This window comes from Rhinolophus hipposideros (assembly GCF_964194185.1).
Source record: "Rhinolophus hipposideros genome assembly, chromosome: 21".
In the NCBI taxonomy this organism is placed as follows: Eukaryota; Metazoa; Chordata; class Mammalia; order Chiroptera; family Rhinolophidae; genus Rhinolophus; species Rhinolophus hipposideros.
Window position 1 is genome coordinate 4,949,830 of NC_138067.1, and position 13,815 is coordinate 4,963,644.

General features: G+C 59.5%; 1 protein-coding gene across 4 annotated transcripts in view; it reads left to right on the plus strand.

Moving 5' to 3' along the window:
- ADCY7 (adenylate cyclase 7) overlaps window positions 1-13,815 on the plus strand; it is a 54,672-nt gene that overhangs the window by 30,949 nt on the left and 9,908 nt on the right. For all 4 annotated transcript variants that reach the window (XM_081032515.1, XM_081032517.1, XM_081032518.1 and 1 more), the window contains exons 5-15: window positions 705-854; window positions 1,132-1,280; window positions 2,343-2,454; window positions 5,746-5,873; window positions 7,216-7,374; window positions 7,529-7,661; window positions 10,919-11,110; window positions 11,460-11,494; window positions 11,995-12,078; window positions 12,284-12,356; window positions 13,607-13,704. In XM_081032515.1, coding sequence (XP_080888641.1) covers window positions 705-854; window positions 1,132-1,280; window positions 2,343-2,454; window positions 5,746-5,873; window positions 7,216-7,374; window positions 7,529-7,661; window positions 10,919-11,110; window positions 11,460-11,494; window positions 11,995-12,078; window positions 12,284-12,356; window positions 13,607-13,704 — 1,313 coding nt within the window. The remainder of the gene's footprint in view (window positions 1-704; window positions 855-1,131; window positions 1,281-2,342; window positions 2,455-5,745; window positions 5,874-7,215; window positions 7,375-7,528; window positions 7,662-10,918; window positions 11,111-11,459; window positions 11,495-11,994; window positions 12,079-12,283; window positions 12,357-13,606; window positions 13,705-13,815) is intronic.

The window sequence follows — 13,815 nt, forward strand, 5'->3', positions numbered from 1 at the left end:
AGGCCCGTGGGGGAGTTGGTTCTGAGGCTTCACAGCCCTGTTTGCAGACAGATGGCCTCAAGGACAGGCTTTCTCCAGAAGCCGGCCCCTGGGTGGGCCACCGGCCCTGTGGCCTTCGCTGTGCTGGCCTGTGGTACCTCGGAGGCTGAGCCTCTCACTCGAGCGCTGGCTCTCGGGCCCCCTCCTGGGTGCAGTGCACTGTGGGGTGAGGCCTGTTCCCGAGGTTTGGCCTCACAGCCCCGTCCTCACAGGGCTGGGACATCCCTGGGTGCCCGTCCTGTGTCTTTCTGCTGAGTGAGTGAAATGTATGCGTTGTAAGTAGTGACTTATTCTTGTGTTTGTCTCCTGACTGGGCCTGTATCTGCTCTGGGAAGTGGAGGCTGGAGCTCTGGGCAGCCGGGGGGACAGTCTGCTGTCCTTGGCCCTCCTCTCGGGCTCTGGGTGCTGCCTCCCCAGGAGTGACAGTTTCCCTGGTTTCTGGGGTCCAAGCTCTTCTGGAGTAGGGTATGCCAATGGGTGCCGAGACGGGCCCAGGAGACCAGCCCTTGTCTGGGCCTCAGTTTCCCTGCTTGCCCCAGGAAGAGTGCAGCGTGAGTGGGCTGGAGGTCAGGACATGGTGAGGGGGTGCTGTCACCAGCCCACCAAGGGGGCCAGTGCCCCAGGGGTGCAGGCCAAGCTGAATGCTGAGCCCCCCCGCCCCCCAGCTGCTGGCCAACGCTGTCATCTTCCTGTGCGGGAACCTCACGGGCGCCTTCCACAAGCACCAGCTGCAGGACGCCTCCCGCGACCTCTTCACCTACACCGTCAAGTGTATCCAGATCCGAAGAAAGCTGCGGGTGGAGAAGCGCCAGCAGGTGGGGTTTCCGGCCTCCCCGGCACCTGCCAGACCCCGTGCGCTGCGTCCTTTCTCTGTGGACATGACTCTTGTTGAGCAGCGTGTGCGTGGCCACATGGCTGGACACCCTTGCAGGCCTCACCCCGTGGGGGGGGGCTGCCGGGGGCGCAGGAGGATGTGTACTTGGTGGGGATGGCGGCCGGCGGAGAGGGAGGCTGTGGTGGGCAGCGCAGGGAGGAGGGCAGGAGGCCACGCCTGGGGCTGACGTGGCCCTGCCTGTCCCCGCTGGTGCCCAGGAGAACCTGCTGCTGTCCATACTGCCGGCCCACATCTCCATGGGCATGAAGCTGACCATCATCGAGCGGCTCAAGGAGCGTGGCGACCGGCGCTGTGTGCCGGACAACAACTTCCACAGCCTCTACGTCAAGCGGCACCAGAACGTCAGGTGGGTGGCGGCCGGGCTGTGTGCGCAGGGTCTCCCGGGGGTCGGGGCAGGCGGCCCCCTGCCCTCCTGTGTCTCCAGACCTCTCCACCCAGAAGAGACCCGACCCCAGCGCACTCAGGGATTAGGGAGAGGTAAATCCAGGCCCCTGACCGGGCCTCGGTCTCCCCATTGGTTTCCCCAGGGGCGGGATCGGATTAGGTTGGTGCTGAGGGAGATCCATTAATCCCCTAAAGTTTTCAAACTGTGCACAGACATGACTGTTGGGAGGAAAAGAGTCCTTTCCGATGACTCTCAAAGGGGCACAGGACCCTCAAAGGAGGTGAAGGCCCCCAGGGCTTGGTGACCGCCAACAACCCTGGACCTGACACGTCTTTGGCTGACTGGGAGGGGCTGCAGAATCTTACCTGAATGTGCCAGCCTGAGTGACGTGTAGATGTGGGTGCTGCCAGCTCCACCTGGTCCTCTGCCTGGAGGCTCAGTCTTATGCCCGAGGTTGGCCCGGCTGCCTTCTCTCTGGGCTGTGGATGGTCCCGAACTCACAGACTCTGGAGCTGGGCAATCTGGTACAAATTCCACCTGTGGCTTCCCAGGCAGCCTGAGCATCCCGGAGCCTCAGTTTGCTTATCTGTAGAATGGGAGTCCTATGCGGGTAGTGAGAGGACTAGACCTGTGTAAAGTGTTGGGTGTGGAGCTTTGCTTGAGGGAGCATGGAGTCACATCTCACCAGGGAGTTTAGTGCTGAAGTCTGTGCAAAGGTGAAAATCCAGACCCAGGAAAAAAAGAACTTCTGAGGTTCCAGAGCCCTCTCCACCCAGAAGAGCACCATTTAACGTCTGCAGTGATGGCGCCTGGGGGTGGGAATCTGAAGGGCCCCTGTGCACACACCCTGGAGTGCCCGTGAATGGGAAGGCTCTGGAACTTTGTTTCATCTTTATGGCTGGAGCTGCTCTCCCGTGAGGAACAGCAGGAGTGACTGGGGCTCCAGATAGTCCCCGTGCTCCTGCAGCCCCCTCTTCCAGGGAGCTGGCGCTGACCCTCCTGCCGGCCCCACTCCACCCCCAGCATTCTCTACGCGGACATCGTGGGCTTCACGCGCCTGGCCAGTGACTGCTCCCCTAAAGAGCTGGTGGTGGTGCTCAACGAGCTCTTCGGCAAGTTTGACCAGATAGCCAAGGTGAGCGTGCTGGCCGGTGCCCCCTCCCCTCTGCAGATGGAAAAGGCAGGGGTCCCCTCACATGGCACCCACGGGCGTCCTGTGCCCAGCACTGTGCCGAGGTGGGCACAGTGCTGCCTGTGCTGAATTTTAGCCATCAGTCGGCAAACACTTCCGAGGGCCCCATGGTAGAAGTGGGGGTCAAGTGGTGGCTGAGGCTGCTAGAATCCTGTCCCCCAGGTGGCAAGGCCAGTAGGGAGACTGACAGTACACACCAGGGGGTGCACAGGGTCTGGGGACCTGAGAGCCGGCCCTGGAAGGCTACCTGGAGGAGGCGGCTCCAGAGCTCCAAGCTCACTACACAAGGCCCCAGCCTTGGCTCCCTCACCTGGGGGCTTGGGAGGCCTGTGGAATGCCAGGCCTCTCCAGGATCTGCCTTTTCACAACATCCCAGGTGAATTGTGTGTACATTAAAGTTTGAGAAACCTAAAAAGAGACCTGAAGGGGAAAGGGAACAGTGCTGTGGCAGAGGGAACAGCATATGCAAGAGCCTGGAGAAGAAAGAAAGCTCAGTGTGCTCATGGTGTGAAAGTAGCTCAGTGAGAATAGGACTGAGTGGGAAGGGGACAAGGTCACAGGATTAATCATGCAAAGACTTGAGGGCTCAGGTGAGCAGTGGGACTTGACCTAGGTCCTGGGATCAGGGAGCTCTCGCAAGGGGAGTCTCCAGGGCATAGCCTAGGGCAGAGAGGTCTGGAGACCAGAGAGGGCTGTTGTGTCTTTTAGAGCAGCACCCAGCCTGGGGGTGGCGGGTGTGTTTAGGGGGAGGGGCCTCAGTTTTTCATTAATTTACATAATGGTCCCAAGCCCTGCTGAGTGGCAGCCCTGAGCTCCAGCCTACCCTCAACTTGCTCCTGGCCTCAAGGTATTATGGTTTGGAGTGGGGTGCAGGGGGCAGAACTGGGGAACACCTAGCCCAGACTCAGGTGGTCGAGACAGGCTTCCCAGAAGGGGTGGCCACTAAGTAGAGACCGAAATGTAAGATTTAAGGCCATAACTCTCTATCTTGGCTGCCTATTTGAATCATGTGGAAAGCTTAAATAAAACAATACCCATGCCTAACCCATGAGAGTTTTTAAGAGCCCCCCAGGTGACTCCATGTGCAGAGAATCAATGGTCTAGAACTCGATAGAAAGAGTCTTCCACACTAGGAAGAATTTTTTATGGTCAGAGCCGTTCAATTTTAGGAGAGACTGCCTGCCTAGGACTGGCTCCATTTCACAGGATGAGGTTCCCGTCACAGGGGGTAACCGAACTATAGTTCGACACTCCTGGCCAGGGGTTCTCTGGAGAACAGTCCCCCACTCCTGCAACCCCCTCCAGGGATTGTGGACTGAGTGACTCAGAGGGTTTCTCTAGTTTGGAGCCTTCCTTAAGAGCTTCCTTCTTTCATGACTTCTAAATTAGCAGGTTGGAGTTCCAGAAGTTGGGCCACATGTGGGGCCGGGGGTCAGGGTCTCAACCACAGCTGGCCCTTTTCCTGCCACAAAGCCCAAAGACCTGCCCTTGCCCTTTTAGACACAGCCCTGCCTCTGTGGCAGACCCAGAAAACAGTACAGATGGGGACAGGAAGGCTGTTGGCAGGTGCCAGCCTCCTAGTTGGGGCGTCCAGTTCCTGGGCAGAGATGGGCTGGACTGATTCCAGCCTTTTCTCCTATCAGCAATCAGATTCCAGAACTGTGACTCCTGAGTGGAGGACCTGCTCTGGAGTGTCACATTGCATCTGGGCTTGGGAACCCATCGCCCCCAACACACTCCCAGCTTCCCCAGTTTGTCAGACACGGAGGAGCAGCCTGGGGAATGTGACAGCAGACTAGGTCCAGAGGGCAGGCCTGCGCCTGGCCCCAGGGGAGATTAGGACAGCTGGAGTCCTGCTGCTTTCTAGGAAAGCCACTCTCCTCACACCGCTTGGCCAGGCCCTTTGTAACTCAGCATGTGCCAGACGGGGCCCAGCAGGAAACCGCTGGCACACTATCAATGGAGTCATTGGAAGAGGGTGTAGTAAGGGTGTACGGTTCAGAAAGGCAGGCAGGTACAGGGACCTAGGGAGGGATGGTGTCCTGCCTGGTCATTGACGCTGAGCCATCACCCCAGGCCTGATCAGCAGGAGACCGGGAGACAGAGGATACCTTGGTTCCAGGAGGGTGCCCGGGTCTTTGGATCCCTGCAGGAAGGAGCTGGGGTGTAGCCCCTGCGTCTTTCCCTATCAGAAGCCAGAAGCGAGGCTGCCTGCGAGGCCTCCATGGGGGGTGGGGTGGGGAGTGGGACTGGAGCCCACACAAAACTCTATCATGTTCCCGAAAACCCCACCCCTGAGGCCTTGTATGTGTGGCCACCTCTGCCGAGGGCTTACTGAGGGTCTGGTGGCTGCAGAACCACCTTAGATGGAACCTCAAACAGACTGGACCTCCCTTCCCCCACGGACGTTTTCCTGTATGACCCCAGCCTCTCTCCTTACCTCATCTTTCCTCTCTTTTTTGCCCCAACTCCCCAAAGCCGGCAGCTCTAGCAGCATAGCTGTCTCTTGGGTTACCTTGACACCTGCCACCTCTCTGTCTTGTTTCCCCTTCTGGCTCCAATTCAGCTACACTGACTGCTGTGCTGTGTCTCAAACAGCTTCTGGCCCCAGGGCCTTTGCGCATGCTGCTCCCGTCTTCTGCCTGGAAGGCGGTTCCTCCAGATACTGGCATGCCTTGCTCTGGGTTCCTGCAGGTCTTTGCTCGAATGTTAGCTTCTCTGAGAGGCCTTTTCTGGCCTCCTGGGAACTTCCTCTCTGCTCCCATGCCTCATTTCCCTCCTTAGCACTTATCACCATTGGATGTCTTTAGATTTTATTTATCTAGTTGGGTGTCCAACCCTGCCACCAGTGGGTGAGCTCCAAGACTGTAGGGACTTTTGTCTGTTTTGTTCACTGCTGTGTCCCAGTGCCTGGGCAAGGCAGGGCACACAGTAGGTGCTCAAGTACTGCATGGATGAATGCAACAAAGGGGGCGCCTCCCCCAGAGGCACTCAGGTGGCTACCCTTAGCAACACGTTTTTGCCAATGATGCTTGGCGTTCCTCCTGCAGAGCACCCCCCCCCCCCGCCCCGTCCCATCCTTTCACCAGGCCCAGGAACAGCTACTGGTGGCTGGTACCCCAGGAGGAAGCCCCTGGCAGGGAAGGAGCCTGGTTCCCCTGGAGGGTGTGGGGAGGTAGCAGGCCTGCGTGACCCTCAGCCACTGGCTGACCAGGCCTCTCCCTTGCCCTGTAGGCCAACGAGTGCATGCGGATCAAGATTCTGGGCGACTGCTACTACTGCGTGTCGGGCTTACCCGTGTCCCTGCCCACCCACGCCCGGAACTGTGTGAAGATGGGGCTGGACATGTGTGAGGCCATTAAGTAGGTACCATGGACAGGTCCAGGGTGTTGGGGACTGTCCCTGCAACGGCCCCTCCTGCCTCCCAAGGCATGGTAGGGAATGCATTGTCCCCATTTTGCAGATGAGGAAACTGAGGCTCAGGGGTAAAGGTGGCTTGCCTGGCTCACTCAGCGTCTGTCTGCATCCCTCCCCCTGTGTCTCCGAGACCCACAGAATGTCAGAAGCTCAGAGCTGGGGGGCCTGGGGATGGGCAGCTGGGCTCTCTTCCTCCTGAGTCTAAGTAGCACAGGGAGGCACTTGCAGACTTGGGGACCAACTCCCCAGCTCCATCTGCTTCCTCCTCCCCACGAAGACCTCAGAGTAATGGGACCGGCCCTCAGAGCTGCAAGGAGACCCCCAGCCTCCTGGGGCTCCTTCCCACCAGCATCGACTCCCCTCAAGGTTCTCTGGAGCCCCAGCAGCAGTGGTCTGGATAGGCACCCACCATGGGGGTGAGGTGGGTGGTGGTGGGCTGGGCCCAACTCACTGGTGTCTTTGCAGCTGGGCTGCCTAAAGGGGCACAGATGCGTCCTGAAATCTCGCCAGAAATGGAAGGAAAAGCATTGGCCATGGCATTGGGGTGCGGGTTATAGCCTGGCTCTGTGTCTGCCCAGGCGACCTCAGGCAGGTCCCCTTCCCCCATCTCAGTTTCTTTCCCAAGAATGTGTGGAGGTTGTGCAGGCCCCTTCTGCTCCTCTGGCTTTGGCCCCGCAGGCTTGTCCATCCCCAGACACATGGTGCCATCCGCTCCCTGAGCCGTCATACTCTTATCAAAGGGACCGAGAGGCACTGCCTATGTTTGGAGGTGCCCCATGTCTCTGCTCTTTGTCCCGAGTGGTGCTAACGACCCCCAGGGTTCCCATTTCCCAGAGAATGCCCCCAAAGGCTGGCCCTGTCTTCTTCGTTGCTGCTGGGTTTGGGGTGGTGCCAGGGCCCCCTCTACAGACTCTGGTAGCCTTTGCAAACCCAGCCAGGGCTGTGGGCTGGGCAAACACCCAGTGAGAGTACTTTAGGCCCTTCAACATGAGCTGCAGTGACTGACACTTGGAATTCCTCCTCCTTCTCGCAGCCTTTGCATGTGGGGGTGGCCACACCCATTTGCACACTCCCAGACATGAGGTGCTCAGCTCCTTTCGAGGAGGCAGCCCCATCAGGCTGGGCACGTTTGCTCCTGTGAGCTGGGCTGCCCCGTTCCTGCACCCTCCCCCTTGCTCTGCCCCCACCCATGCCATGCCCCACACCTGGGACCTCAAGCCTTTCCTAGGCTTTCGAGCCCCGCCAGCACCCCAGCTGGAGTGGGGTGACCGGACTGCTCTGCCCCAGGCAGGTGCGGGAGGCCACGGGTGTGGACATCAGCATGCGTGTGGGCATACACTCGGGGAACGTGCTGTGTGGTGTCATCGGACTGCGCAAGTGGCAGTATGATGTGTGGTCCCACGACGTGTCCCTCGCCAACAGGATGGAGGCGGCTGGAGTCCCTGGGTGAGGCTCCGTGGAGAGCAGTGGGTCAGAGGCTGGGGGCCGACTCTGGGCTGGGGGTGTCAGGGTGAGGTCCGAGGTGGGATCAGTGACCTTGCCGTGTGGGGAGCCGGCCTGCGCGGCCCTGGCTGCTCTGTCTGACTCGGTTCTTCTCCAGGAGGGTGCACATCACAGAGGCAACGCTGAACCACCTGGACAAGGCGTATGAGGTGGAGGACGGTCACGGGCAGCAGCGGGATCCTTACCTGAAGGAGATGAACATCCGGACCTACCTGGTCATCGACCCCCGGGTAGGAGGCGCTGAGGCAGCAGGCTGCGGGCTGGCTGTGCTGGGCAGAGGCCCCGCACCCCGGGCAGGGCCCTGTGGAGGGAGAGTGGTTTTCTCTCCAGGGCTGTGGAGAGGTGTGGAGGAGGCCTGCTCAGGGTCGGAGTGAGCCCCCCAGCCCTGGGCGTGTTCTAGGCCCCCGTAAGAACCGCTCTGGCCCGCACCGGTCTTTTCTGTGAACTGGGAATAACAACAGTGCCTCCCTCACGAGGAGAAATCGCTAATCCGAGTGAAGCTCTCAGCGCGACCTGGGCTCGTCAGAAACACTCTTGAAATAATAGTCTCTATGAGTTTACTTTCCATGAGGTTGTCACTAACCTCTGGGAGTTTCAAAAGACACACATTTTAAAAGCGTGCTTTGGATGAGACTCAGGAAAGCAGGGAATGGCCAGGGGGCCACTGGGCAGGGCCTCTGTATGTCCTGGGCTCTGACCCAGGGTGTCGGCCTGGCTGGTCCCTGCCTCCGTCTTCTCCATCAGGACCCCACGGTGGGGGAGGCTGCTGGGCTGCTCCCAGCCTGCCCCGCGCCTGTACAGGCCATTCTTCCCCGCCCCAGGAGGCCAGTCTGTCTCCTAGCTGCTGGTGAATCATCCTTGGGGCTTGCTCAAGAATGTCAGCCATGGCAGGCTCTTCCAGCTCCCTCTCACTCTGGCCTATCCTCAGGGCTGGCCCGACTACCAGTCTCGAGGGAGCTGCGGGCCAGCCTGGGGTCCCCCCACCCCAGCAGCTGCTCACCCTTGTCTAGCCCCTTCCCCCATCTCCTTCAACCTCATCCTGCTGAGGTCCCCCAGGGCCCCATGGCCCAGGGTCCTGAGTTAACATCTGGGCAGCCCCTCCTGGGTACCTTGCGCTGCTTCTCCCACCATCATGGAATACAATCCAGACTTACCCTGTACCGCATAGCGCTGGGCCCTGCCCTTTTCTCTGACGCCCTGCCTCCCTCCGGAGCACCCTTCACCCCAGCCTCTGCCATCCTCATGTCCCTCCACTGCCGGGTTCCTCCTTCTGCAGAACCTTGTCACTGCTGCTCCCTCCTCCAGAGCCCTTTTCCCTCTGTCCCAAATGCTCCTGTTTCTCTCTCCTTTTGCTTGTTAGGGTGAGCTCCCTGTAGGTGGGCTCGGGGGTCCCCCTCTCCAGTCGACCACCCCCATGCCTCGCACAATGCCTGGCATGGAGCCACCCTGCGGGCTGCCAGATCCAGCAAGTACAACCACAAGATGCCCAGTCCAATAAACTGTTCAGGAAGATGTGTCTCATACGGGGTTTGACTGGGCAGCGCTGCCTTCTACCCCCACTTTTGCTTAATCTTAATGATTCTCATTGTTGAAAATGCAAAAGGCATGAGGGGCGTGTTGTAAAAAGTTTCCTGTGCGTCCTTTCCCTCAGCCAGCATGCCCCCCTCAAGGGTGTATGTGATTTCTTGAGTTCCTTCCATGGAGACCTGTGCCCATGTAAGTAGATTGAAAGGTTCACCTCTGCCCTCGTTGCCAAGCCAGTGGTGGTGAGTCCCCCCGCCACCCTAGCGTGATTTTTCAGGATGACACCCCCTGAACATAAGCCCCCGGGTGGGACCGTACCTTCTCCACCTGACCCCACCTGACCACACCTTGCAGACCTTCCACACCTGTGCACACACAGGGGATGTCCTCATTTCTTCTCACAACTGTGCACGCACCACCTGGGCTCAGGTGGACCGGCCTCCCGTGTGCATGTAGGGGTCCTTTCCCAGCTCGGGCTTCCGGAGGCTCTGACTGACACCGATTGTGACATGTGCGGGGTCACCTGTGGGCAGTCACCTGTGGGCCGTGAAGGTTGCAGGGGCCCACTTCTGAACAGGCGTGTTTTCACTCAGAACCAATGTATCTTTAGCACACGTTTACCATGTTTCCCCTGAAGATAAGACCGGGTCTTATAATAATTTTTGCTCCAAAAGAAACATTAGGGCTTATGTTCAGGGGAAACATCATGCTAGGGCTTACTTTCCGGTTAGGTCTTATTTTTGGGGAAACACGGTATTTCCCAGGGAGCTGGGGTACCCGGCTTCCTTACCCTGGGAGAGAAGTGCCCGTGACCTTGAACTTGAGCCGCTAGCTGGGTGCTGTGTAGGCAGAGCTGCTGGCAATGGAGGGGGAGACCGAGACATACGGCCATCTCCCTCGCAGGTCACAGTGCATTTTTGAACCCTGGAACTCTCACAAAGGCCGAATTCCACGCCCTGCTCTCTGGCTAAGCAGAGAGATGCCTGTCAGTGTTTAAAAATGTTTCTATTCCAAAAGGAGGCTAGACGTTTCCAGAGAATTTGCAGCTCTTGGCTTAGCGGGTGTTTGTGGCTGTAGGTGCTGGTCCCTGTGGGTGTTTGTAGGGACCCAAGGAGGTGGGGTCTCCTGGAGGACAGTAGTGTTAGGGGGAAGGGGGACTCCACAGGCCTCAAGATGGCCCGAGCTTGTTTCTGGTGGTCTTGGGGGGTCTTTCTCATCCCTCCCCCTTTCCCAGTCCTGCAAGGCTTCCCTCGCCGGGATGGATCCAAGGTGTGTTGTTCTCATGGGGGTGGAACACGAGTGGAGGAGGCAGGGCCCTCAGTTGGGACCTGGCAAAGCCACCATGTCCTTGGCACAACCACAGTAGGCCCGTGGCAAGTAATGGACCCGTGCTGAGGTTTGGGGTCCCATGAGTGGAGTTCCCTAGAATGGTGCCCTGAGGGGTTGAGGGCTGGCCCCTCAGTGGGACGTCTCTTTGGGTTGCTGGCCAGCACCCCTCTGCCTCCCACTGCTCCCCACAGGAAGGACATGTGCTGGCCACATGCAGGTGGGCAGGATGCCAATGGCTTTCCTGGGTGCTGTCTCCCTAGGGGTGTCTTCATGGAGAGGGGCAGATGGGCTCTCAGGCCCCAAGGACAGTGTCTGGTTTCAAGGAGCGTCACCGGGCAAGGCGGGCCTTAGGGTTTCTGTCCCTGGAGAGGCAGAGAAGGGTGTGAGGGGCTGTGCACTCATCTCCCTCACTCGAGGAGGGCTGGGCCCCGAGCTGGACAGGACCCCGAGGGGGGCCACCCCTCCAGCCAAGCCAGGGAGAGCACTGGGCTTCAGCCAGTCCCCAAGGGCTGCAGACCGAGCAGCTCTTTTGCCATTTTCCCTTTTGGCCAGATGGGCCACACTCCAGGCAGTGTTGCGTTTCAGGGACCAAAAGAGGAGGGGTGGGACATGCCGTATCTGTGTCTGCCCGCAGAGCCAGCAGCCACCCCCGCCCAGCCAACACCTCCCCAAGCCCAAGGGGGATGCAGCCCTGAAGATGCGGGCGTCCGTGCGCATGACTCGCTACCTGGAGTCCTGGGGGGCCGCGCGGCCCTTCGCACACCTCAACCATCGCGAGAGTGTGAGCAGCAGTGAGACCCCTATCCCCAACGGCCGGAGGCCCAAGGTAGGTCTCATCCTCCAGAGAGCTGCAGCCTGGGCGTCCCTGCGAAGGGGGCAGAAGAGCCTATGCTAAAGGGTCCTTCCAGTCCAGCCTCACTTTCCCCATCTGTGAAATGGGCCATGTCTCTGCCCTGCCTCTTGCCTGGGACAGAAGATGCCTGGAGAATGCCCAGGGTGGCTGCGATGTCCCTGTCCTCCTCATTCCGCTGACTGAATTCAGCTTTGGGTCAGGACGCCTGCAGCTGGGACAGTCCTGACACCCTGTCCGCTCATCCCAGACAGCAGACCTAGTCCGGGGATGGACTTCCAGCTCTGCATTCTGGGAAATAAGAATCTTCTCTCCTCCCTTCCAGGCCATCCCCTTGCGGCGTCACCGGACTCCCGACAGGTAGGTGTGCTGTCCCCTGCCCCCGTTAAGCTGTGGTCTTCCTTCCTGGCTAGCCTTGCCCCACTCACCTCCTCTAGGCAGGCTGCCCTGACCAGCCTCTGCCAAGGAGGGAAGCTCTGCGAGGCCCAGCTCTGACCATGGAGTTGCCATGGCTAGGGTCAGAGTGTTCCAGGAGCCAGAACTTGACAATGCTTGAGTGCCTGTTGTGTTCCCACCCAGTACTGGGGTCAGTGGGGTTGGTGTGAAGGAACCATGTGGGTCTGAGGAAGAGGCATTGACTGGGGGCCAGGGGTCTACCCTCTGCTTCTTGCTGGGCAGTGCTTGGTGATGCTGGGCCTTCACTTGTCCTCTCTGGGCCTCACTGGGACCCGCCTGTCCCTCCACCATCCCGTACGAGGCTCTGGGTGCCCCACTCGGGTGAGTCATCTTGTCCACACCCCTCCCTCTGCACATGTGGACGTGGCTCCTGGGATGATGCATTTGTGGGTGTCTGATTCCAGAAGTGCATCCCCCAAGGGGCGGTCAGAGGATGACTTATACGATGATGAGATGCTGTCGGCCATCGAGGGGCTCAGCTCCACGAGGTGAGGCTCCTGGACGTCGGCTCGCCCGGCCCCCCTCAAACGGGGACCCCCGTATGGCCAGCCCCACCTTGTGCCCTCACAGGCACACCCGTGGCGCAGCTCCAGCTGTGTCCGTGGAGCTCCTCGCCCTCTTCGGGTGGGCCCTTTCCCTCCCCCACCCCCTCCCAGGCCCCACATCCCACTGCCTGCACCTGCCACCCCACAGGCCCTGCTGCTCCAAGTCTGACGACTTTTACACCTTTGGGTCCATCTTCCTGGAGAAGCGCTTTGAGCGAGAGGTGAGGGCCCTGGGCTGTCTCAGGAATGGGGGCTCCGAGGCCCAGGGTGGGGCGGGGGACATAGGCTGTGGGGCAGCCATACACCCAGGTCTGTTCAGGGAAGTGGTGGGGAATCTCTCCAGCTGGCCGTTGGGGGTGGGGAAGAAGGCTATATCTGGGGCCTCACCCCTGTACCTGACGTGACCCTGTTTGTGATTTCATCCACTTGAGTTTAGGAGACTTTGGTCCCTTCAAATGCCAGAAGCTCAGCTGATAAGGACCAGGGCAACCTCAGCCTGACATTGGCCTCATAATCAGGAAAAAGCCCCAAACTCAGTGTCAGTGTTGAAGGGACCTGACTGGTTCCCTGCTTGGCTGCTATAGCAACGAGCTTTAGTACCAGTAGTGACCATTTGCTGATTTGTTGAGTGCCTACGGGTTCCGGCAATGTCCTAGGCACACACGTTCTGTCATTTAACCCTCACATGGCCGGCCAGGCTGGGTGCTGTCACCCATCTCACGCTCTCCGAGGTTTCGGGGTATCTTGGCCTCAGGAGAGGCCCGTCTGAGAGGGTGGCCAAGCCCACGATGCTCTGTGTTGTGACCTCTGTTCCTCCTCGGCCCCCATGACTGGGGTGCGGGTTCCTCTCATTGGGGCTCTGCTCCCTGAGTTGGGGGTTCACTGGGTGGGGAGCTTGCAGTCTGGAGGGCAGATGTGCTCACTAGGAAGTTACCTGCTGGGCCTTCCACAGGCTGTGCCCCACGCAGGCTGCCAGACCTTAGAGCTTGGTTTGCTCATTTGCACCCGGAGCCCTTGTGCAAATGAGCAAACCAAGCTCTAAGGTGTGATGGTGCCTGGTGTGGAGGGCCAGGCAGCATGGGGTGCCCCGCCTCATAGCTCAGGGCTCAGGCCGGCTTACTCCTCGGTCTGGGGTGAGGACAGACCCACCGCCAGCCCCAGTTGCAGCAACCCCGGAGCTCAGATTTGGTTTCCGTCTGTGGACTTAGGCCCTGGGCATTTTGGGACCTTAGCAATAAAGTAGGAGACCCGGCGGGTAGGGAGGGGAAGGTACACCCTTGAAACATAAAAGAGCAAAGTGGGAACAAATGAGTTACTTGTTCAGGATGACGTAAGGATGGGCATGAGATTTTTTTTAAGGTAATTAACTTGAGCTGGGGTGGGTGGAGAAGGGGTCAGAGCAGTGGCCCTACAGGTGGGTCCTCAGCCGCCTTGGGTCCTGGCCACCCCTCACTGTCCCTGTCACCCCCAGTACCGCCTGGCGCCCATCCCCCGGGCCCGCCACTATTTCGCCTGTGCCAGCCTTGTCTTCCTCTGTATCCTGCTCGTCCATATCCTGCTGATGCCCAGGTCAGTCGGGAAGGTAGGGTGGTTAAGCCCACTGGGGTCAGGCTGAGAGGGGCCAGCTGTTCAGAGTTCAGTAACTTGAGACCTCGGAGTCCCAGAAACTGGACCTGGCCT